At 45.8% G+C, this 9366-nt stretch overlaps 1 protein-coding gene across 1 annotated transcript in view; it reads left to right on the top strand.

The window, feature by feature from the left end:
• Positions 1-6388: 6388 nt before the first annotated feature.
• The window catches only part of TBPL2 (TATA-box binding protein like 2), a 16899-nt gene continuing 13921 nt past the window's right edge, over positions 6389-9366 (top strand). The window contains exon 1 of the mRNA XM_019550864.1: positions 6389-6540. Coding sequence (XP_019406409.1) covers positions 6490-6540 — 51 coding nt within the window. The 5' untranslated portion in view covers positions 6389-6489. The remainder of the gene's footprint in view (positions 6541-9366) is intronic.

The raw sequence follows: 9366 nt of genomic DNA, 5'->3' as shown, positions 1-9366 counted from the left end.
GCGACTTCACGGTCAGGGCGGCTAGGGTCTGGAACCAACTTCCAAGAGAAGTGGTGCAGGCTCCTACTCTGGGGGTGTTTAAGAGGAGGTTAGATGAACATCTTGCTGGAGTCGTTTGACCCCAGTAATCTTTCCTGCCATGGCAGGGGGTCGGACTAGGTCCCTTCCGACCCTAGAAACTATGAAACTATGAAATTATGAAGGGAGAAGTTGCTGCTGCTTCTAACATTATTCAGCTGGGAAAGTCAGAAACTAGGTTGATAAGTTTAATGAACAATATCAAAACCTATGATTAATTTTTGTCTAATTTAGAGCAGGGCTCAGAGTCCCTTGCTGGAGGAGGGATAAATTCTGGCAGAAGATAGAGGACTCTCCAACGATTTCAACTGCTGGATGAGAGGAGGTGACTGATAGAAAAAAAACCTCCTCCATCCCAGCCAGTATATGCTCTCTCACACCTAGTTTGTATAAAACATGCTGAAAACAAACGTGCTTCAGAACTTAGCTCTCTGGATAAGGTACTTAAAAAGTCCTCATCATTACAGTGTCTGAGCATCTCACTGGCTTTAATGGAGTTATCCTCACAACGCTCCTCATTACAGATGGGGAACTGAGGCACCAAGAGGCTTAGTGACTTGGGTAAAGTCACACAAGTGCACGAAGTCTGTAGCAGAGCAGGGACTTTACAGGTCTCTAGTGAGCCCAGTCACTGCCCTGACTGCTAAACCCTCCTCCTCCTGCAAAAGGACCTGTGTTGAATTGAAGACAGAAAGTAGGATAGCACTGCAGAGCCAAACCTTACTTATGCAGCCATCTGACTATTCTCATTAACTTCCACAGAAATATTTCTAGAAGGAACGTGAGCAGGATTTGACCAGTGGCTTTTCAAAACTGGTAGTAAAAGTGAGACACAGTGTGACACGAAAGCATTCAGAAAGGTTTTGAGTCTAGTTTGATGTTACAGTTTCTGCTTCTGTTCTCCCTAGATAAAAACACTCTTCCGACTCCTGCTGCACATACTGGGGTAAGTTTCTAAAGAAAGAGATGTCACATGCCCAAGAGGCAAGTCTTGGCAAACATGATTGGGCAAGCAGGGCATTTTTTAGGAAGGTGTGTTTGACGAGCAGATCCTTAGGAAAGACTCCTGAGCTGAACCCTTTTGATCAATGCCATGAACCTCAGTGGTGACAAAGCAAAAGCACAGACCTGTAGGCCATGTATACCGTGTAGTTAAAAAGCAGTCACACTAGTGCTGTCAGGACTGACGCCTGCAACCTTTCCTCATGCAAGTAGTCCTTCCTGTTACAAGGAGCCTGCTGACTTCAGTCAGATCGACCCACACCAGAACTGCAAGATGTCTCTCTGAACGGCATGGGATGCCCTCGCCCAGGTGGCAGCGACCTGTCTGAGGACCAGGGATTCCAGGAGTCTCGTCTCTACTCTAGCACCGTCTCCCCCTTTTATTTGAGGCAACTCACTTCAGTTCTCCACCACAATGTCTTCATTTCTAAGATGGACAGAGCAGATCAGACTCAGAGCTGCTGAACATCAGCGCAGCTTTTCAGATCTCAGCAGGGCTCTGTAGATAATAATGATGAGAAGATGCTGTGTTGCTAGTTTTAACATAACCCCTGTGTTAATATGAGGGACTAATTACACTGGTGTAGCTTCAGCATGAATTACCCCAGTATAGTTAAATCATCTCTAAAGGAGAATATGATTGTCCTTCTTAGAAACAATGGGATCCTCCAGTTTTTTCCCCAGTGAGAGAGGGGGAGCTGGAAAGACATTTATCTTCTCTTCCCTCCACTTCTAGAACCGGTGCTTGTGCTGAAGTCATCTGTCCATGCTATATCATTAGACAGATAAAGCAATAATCTCAGTTTATTTTGCTAATCCACATCTGCTCTACAAATGATTATATTACATTTCAGCTTCAACCATTAGGGAGTTGATTCATTGCTCTGCGGGCCTCCATTTTTGGGAGGCAACCTCTGCAAACTTCCTTTCCCCCAGCTCTCTCTCACTTGGTGGTGACATTTGGTGCAACCCTCCACTGCTCAAAGTTTAGCCATAAATTCTTGGGCTAGATGTAGGAATCACTGGGAGGAATTCTCTGTATCTGCTGTTTTGAAGGTTGGACCAGGTTGTCTCACTACTTCATCTGGGCCTTAAAGGGCATGTCTACACCAGGGTAGCAGGGAGCTCACCTGCAGCTGAGGATGCCCCTTGGGTGCCCTAAACTGTTGCTTTTGAGCTTATTTGGCAAATCTTGAACATGATGCGTGGGTTGATGCAATGGAACGGAAAAGGGCAGGGCTTATTGCTCCAGTGGCATCAGTGAGCTTCCTGCCATAGCAGTGGTAACAGACCCAAAAAATCTACACGTGTGCAAACTGAGTCAAAGCGGATGCAAAATCTGACCAGGCCAGAATAGTGGTCTGGGGCTTTTTTGTGAAAAGGGTCCTTGCCGACAGAATGACAGATGTGTATGTGGCATGGCAGAACATTTTATGTTATCCAGAGCAGCTGCCTGGGAGTAGTGACTGGGAGGAATCCCTTGTTTTGCTGCTACAAGCCTAGTTTCAGGCAGTAACTTTAAAGTGTTCTTCCAAAGGGTTTCTCCAGTGCAGCCAGCCATCAGCAAAACTATTGGTGTGCGCTCACCACAGCAACCAAATCTTAACCCAGAAGGCAAAGACCTCTTCAGAAAGATGTCAGGGTTATTAATCATGTCATCCAGAGAGAAACTTGTGCGCTGCGGATGAAGCATCACTTATTTCCCCACCTAAGCCTTCACAGAAATCTATTAATCAACATGCAGTGACAGAACAAGGAGAGGAGGAACAAGTTAATAGCACTAAAATTGGCTTCAAGTCAAGAAGCACCCGGTGGAGCAGTGTCTGCAATGTCAGGCTCTCTGAGCATCAATTAGTTCTAACAGATACAAGCAAATCCACCTGAGGAGCATGAGAGTTTTTTTGCATTGATCTCACTCACACCTGCTGAGCCATTTGTACTCTCAGCCATGGGACTGGCTTTTAAAGGAGACTAGGTGTAAAGCCAAGAAATCTATTCTACGATCACTACTTGCATGGAAAAAGAGCATAAAGACAATGGATGTGAAACCACTGTGTCCAGAGCAGCAGCAATTACAGCGTGGTTTCCCACATGCCTAGGCACACATTGTTAATCATGCCAGCCGAGTTATGAACTGTTTCTGTGCCGTCCCCCGAGTATTTCGGGAACAATCAGTTTGGGATGCAGAGTCTGCAACTTAGGCCCTTCTTGAAATTAAATGGGTAGAGTCAATTCCCTTGGGGCCAAATGTGCCCCACTTTGTTTAATTGTTTGGGGAGGATTTAGAGGAGGTTACACTTGTTTGCTAAAAAAAAAGAAAAAAAAAAGGCTGGATTTGAAAGATTGCTTGCCTTATCTTCCATGCTGAGGGTTTTTTCTGTCAAAGGAGAAAATTAATTCAGAAGCAGCCTTGTAGTAATAAACTCATCCCGTGTGCAAAGTGAAGCTAAAGCCCTGTGAACACTCACTGCCTGCTGCAGCAAATATACATGATTGACTTAATGCACATGTGGTGCTACTAAAATCAATTTAAAGGTAAGCACGTACATAAGACTTTACAAGATCCAGGCAGTAAGGAAGTGCTTATCTTTACTCAAGTGCACAGCTGTACCATAAAACCATAGGAAAAAAAAGGATGGGAAGGTTATTTATTATTTTGCATTCTTCCCTTCATAGAGACAGAAAAACTGATCCTCAGCTTTATAACAGCTCTTTTTCTGCATTTGAAGACCATTGTGGGTCTTCTGTTCTTCAGGCAAAATAATTTCAGTTCTTCTAACTTTTCCTCACATAATCTCTAATCATTTGTTTTAGGATTATGCATATGGGTTGAGTTAAGTAGGTGTATAAGTCCTTTCATTATCATGACATCATGTTAGAAAAACAGTAAATAGAAGTAATTCAGCAGCAGAGTGCTCTGCTGTTGGGGTAGAACTGGCAAACGGCTGTTCGAATCAGCGGCTAGAATTCATGAAAAACAGGATCGAACTGTCCTCTCACGGCAGCTTCCATGATTCACGTCTGCTTACTTTAGCAACAAAGCCATTTCATTTAGGTTGAAAACTCATGTTCCTTTCAGTTTTCAATCTCTATAGTTTAACTAGAGAAGCCTAGATAGCCTTGATAAGTAGAAGGGTGAAGTGTTCTTTTTTTCCCCCCTGGTTTGGTAGAAAGGAAACAAAAACCACATTTTTAAAAAGCAACCAAAATAATTGGTGAGGTCCTTAGTTTGGGTTGTTGTCACTTAATATGACCAACATACAACTGAGTGAGTAATGAGAGTTATACATGTACTCAAACCAGATTACTGAATAGACACAACCCAGGTTTCAGTTCTTCCAGCTAGATTATAATGGTATTATCCAAGCTCTCATAAAAGAAAGGTTTCAAATCTCATGTTCGTATCTACAGCCTTGAATATCTGACTTCAGATAACCAATGTAGCAACATCTGCTTGCATCTGTAAATACCCTGAAATAACAGCATTTATAGAGCCAAAGTGAGCTGCCCAAAACGTGATAATGGAAGGGTGACTCTGAAATCAACTGCTTTGCCCACCTCCTCGACCAGTGACGGCAACACCCCAGCAAAGGACTGGGAGAGGTAGGTACGCTGTCGCAGTTTCCTGCTTAGATGGGTGAAGGAGGATCAACTCTTCATGAGCCCCAGCCTGTCTGAAGACAGAGAGTGGTGGTTCAGAGGTTGAGAAGGCTCTAGCCTGCCCAAAGCAACATGGTGAGACATCCAGCAGATGGTTCCTGCATGGAAGACACAGGTCACCGTCACACCAAAAACTCAGCCATCCGAGGAATGTATAGGACCCATGTCTGCCTTAATCCAGCCCTGCCATCAGTGACCTTTTTGATAGCGTTTTAATGACTTTTAAACCCAGCAAAGGAGCCTGATAGAATCAGGGACTCCTTGCATCCACTGAAATTAAACTGACCTCAGACATGAGACAAGCCAAATAGAAAAAAAACTGCAACCTATCGAGCTGTCTGCAGATCCCAGTTCCAATTTAGCTCTTGAAACCACATTAACTGTCCATTAAGTCTCAGGTCTTATCTCAGATGCTCAGTCAGCCTATGTGCATTATGAACAGTATTCTGAGATCCAATTTAAGCCCCCCCAAGGCTGAAATCAAGCCCAAAATATTTATGGAGTGCCTTTGTGTTCAACTACAGTGAAGACTGAAGTCTGTCTTTGAGAACCCCCTGCTCTATTTTGGGGGATCCCAAAAGGGTGGTGGCACTGCTGTAATCAGCTAACAGCCACAAACTTCACAAGCCTTCAAAATATGCTGCACTTGACACTTTCACTGAGGAGCAAACCTGCAAAGTCATTCATCAGCGCTACATTAGAATAAATTGTTCTGTTTAATTAACCTACTGAGCCTAGGAGAGATGGTTAATTATGACCAATTAGGTACACCAGGTTAATTATACTTGCTTGCCTTAGCCCCACCTGCACAAAAGATTTCCTAGCTGGCCTGTAGATAAGTTTTACATCTTTGAGCAGCTTATTACCTGGGAAGAGGTCTTGTGAAAGCTTTCCACTAACAAACGGGAATCATAGCTACTTGTAGATGTTCTGCACCGTGTAAAAAGTACTTGTTTTCAGCCCCCACTAAGAAAACTCTGTCTTCCTTTTAGATTTACAGTTTTAACTTTACAATATTACCTACGAAAAAAGAAAGTAAATGAAGAAACCCTTAGGAGAGAACAGTGGCCTGGATGCCCTGAGTGCATTGGACTCAAAATGGCTTTCTGTTTGCACCTGCTCTTTTAATGAGTGCTGAAGGGCAAAGATCAGACCCAAATTGGGGCCAGCTGAGAAGGATGCTGTCCCTCTAATACCCAACCAAGGATTTACAAGTCTAGCTTAGCAAGGGATTCAGCCTACTAGCCCTTTCCCTCACTGTTTATTTAGCTGGGAAGGTTTGTAAATCAACACCCGTGCCCTTGGGCTCCCTATTGCCTAAATCCCTGGGGAGGCAGCTGTACTTCTTGGAGCTTACTCCTGATGTATTTCTCCAGCCGCTGGGATGCTCCTAGGCAGCCAAGAAGGGATTACAGGGAGCAGGGCCTGGAAGCAAGTCTGGTCTCCAAAGTGCCATCCACACAGCAGAGGTGATGATACCCATAGAGGGGCAGGCAGCTTTGCTGCTGGGAACAGCCCAGGTTCCTGGTTAAAGGAGGAAAGCTTAACCTCTCCACTCCCTTTCCTGCAGCAGCTGCAGCTTGGTGGGGTGAGGGCTCGTTAACATGATGAGCCCCAGGTGCAGAGTGGGTGCTCTGCACTGTGCTCCCTCTCTGCAGTCCCTGGTATGCTCCAGTGCTGCCTGGTTTGCTTGGCTGCTCAGCAGGACGTGAAGTCCTTTGCCTCTGAGTGGGCCCAGCTCCAGGGCTCATGGATGGGGAGACCTCACTGGAAAGCTACCTGGATGAGTGCACAAGCCAGGTGAGCCCCGAGGGGTTACAGCAGGCTCTTGGTATAGGGGCAGGGGCAAGGGGGGGCTCAACCCCTAGGGGGTCCTGAATGCCCCCCTGTCTTCATGCCCCTTTCATCCTAAGCCTGCACTAGTGTCTCTGCCAGCCCCTCTCTGTGGCAGGGGCTGGGACCTTGACCCCTGAAAGTCCTGAATCCCCTCTAGCTTCATGCCCCTCTCTCTTCTGCCTGTACTGGTGTCCCTGCCAGGCCCCAGTGTGCCCAGGGGGCTCCCAGTGGCACCAGGTTTCTGCCCCTACCCATCCCCATCTGCCCCCTGCACAATCCTTGCATGGCCTTCCACCACACCCCAACAGCAATGCTGCTGCTAATCTACACAGGGCAGGCAGCCATCCGCCCTCATCTCCTCCCTGAGCTGCAGTCACCTTGGACAAAGAAAGAGGGCTCGTGAGATCTGGCCCAGCCTGCCTGAGGGCAATCTCCCTGCAAGAGCTAATGCTCTTCCAGCCCCACTGGCTCAGTGGGAGACTGGGCTCAGGGGCAGGTGGCGTCCTTAATACCAGGGCTCTAACCCCGCTGCAGATTACAGCAGGCTGATAGCCTTGTGGGGCCTGGCGTTGCTTTCCTGGTGGGGTTAGATGAGGGGAAAGCTCTTGGGAAAGCTCCCAAAGTGTTTAGCAAGACCCTGTTCCAGGTTGTGCAGCAGTGACCGGCTGCAGGAAGGCATATCAGTGCTGCCCCTGCTTTGAGCATCTTGGAGGAAAGGGGCATCAGTAGCTACTGAGCCTGGTGATGAGAGGCATTCTCATTTCAGCCTCTGCGCTCTGCCCACGTGACACAGGAGACTGGGCAAGACAGACCTGTGGTCTGACCCAGTTGATGGCAATTCTTATGTTATCAGGGCTGGATTAACTCTTCAGTGGGGCCTAGGAGGCTGAGACCCTGCCCCCTCCCTCCCGGCACTATTGCCCACAGGGAGTGACCCCAGTACTCTTTCCTGCCATGGCAGGGGGTCGAACCTGATGATCTGCTCAGGTCCCTTCCGACCCTACCAGCTATGAAACCCTCTTCCTGGCACTTGTTGCTTTTCTCATGCTTGTTTTTTGAAAACTCTTGCTCTTACTCTTCACACCGTATCTCTCCCACCATCTCTCTCATCTGTGCCTTTAAACTGTTCACTCTCTGCTACCTCTCTCCTGTATCTGTGTGATACTCTCTTACTCTGCTCAGTGCACTTCTGTACAGTACTAGAGTATTCCCAGTGCCCTCTGCATAAAAGGAAAGTGTATTGTTTCTTCCACCACTCCCCACTCAGTAGCTGGGTGTTAATGAACTAGACGTGAGCAAGCGTTTGGGTAGATCCAGAGGACAAGCTGAGGTCAGAGAATGCTGTGATCTTTAGTTTCAGAAGCTTCCTTCTTGTCCCACTATGGTGGTTTGGGTGCAAATTTGTCTACCTCCCTGAATATACGCATGTCTCGCTTGACATAATTCTGTTGTCTTCTGAGACCGACAGATGCCGCGGGCTGCTACTACTACTTCTGGTGCTAATATTGTGTCAGACCTGTATGGGGAAGCAACTGAGGAGGAGCTGCTGTCATTTCAAAGGTGCTTTTGCAAAAGTAAATAATTAGTCATGCAAGAAATGCCTGCTAAGTAGTGGAACTAGTTCTGTGGGTTTTTGGAGACTTCTACCTAGACTTAATTGCACTAACTCGTGCTCCTTTTTGGGCAGTATTGTACTGTTCTGAGGCTACTTCAGTGTTGCTCTATACACAGGAGATCTCGGAAAAGCCACTTCTCCCCTCCCCACAACTAATCTGAAGCAGCGTGTGGATTTCAAATGAAGGTGGCCTTAGGAGAATGTTCTAGCGTGTTTAGCATACGTAAATGCCTGCCTCTGGCTTTCAAATATTTTATGCTAACAAGAGTCCATGAAAACAGTGTGTATCGGAGTACCATTGGTATTTATTGCTTGGTGCTTTTGAGGTCCTGTTTTGGAGTGAAGAGGGACTTTTGTAATGTCTATACTGGATTGTTTGATGCATAAAGCTAGACAGCTTTCAATGCTAGACAAAATGTTATGCACTTTAAGTTATTGTTTTATTTTTAGGTACAGTGTATTTTGTTCTGGAAAGAGGTGCATTTTGATACTTCCAAGGAACATGCAACTAACTGTTTCTGTGACCAGCTACTGTCTGCCAAGCTAATAAAGAGAAACTGATAATTTTTCTCTCTTCCTCACTAGAAATAAAATATCCAGACATGCCCAAAATAGCTGAAATTCTGAAGTCCTAATTACTTTAACTCTTAAGGAGCCTAAGTATGTATCTGAACGTAAGTTCTGCCACTTAGAGCTGTACTAGATAGACCATTGATCCATTACTGGTACCAGATGTTTCAAAGAATGGTGCATGGTGTTTAATAGCCTGTCCCTACAGAAAGCTTCTCCCTGGCACTTCCTAGCTGGATGTGATGGTGCATCTTGAAGCATCAGGGTTTGTGAACCAAAGCCAGCCCTGTTACGAATTCTGTTGTCAGCTGTCGAGAGGAAAATATTTGAAGCTAGGTTCCTAGACAGTAATGTGCCTAATCAAGATCAAAGCTGGTCGAGACTTACCAAATGTTATTTGCTCCCCAGCTCCAACATTTTCTGTGGCTTGGGCAGTGGGGGAAGGAAGTCTCACTTTGGACACTCTTTTAAGCAGAAAGAAAACGGGTTTAACTTTTTGTAATGTATTAATAAAGGCCTTAATATGTCTTGTCCTTTCACTATTCTGTAGTGAGAAGAGCATTGTGGGAGGACAAATAGATTTTTTATAGATTTTCATAGACATT

The sequence above is a fragment of the Crocodylus porosus genome, unplaced genomic scaffold (assembly GCF_001723895.1).
Source record: "Crocodylus porosus isolate Cpor-Errol unplaced genomic scaffold, CroPor_comp1, whole genome shotgun sequence".
NCBI lineage: Eukaryota > Metazoa > Chordata > Crocodylia > Crocodylidae > Crocodylus > Crocodylus porosus.
This window is presented reverse-complemented; position numbering and strand designations above follow the sequence as displayed.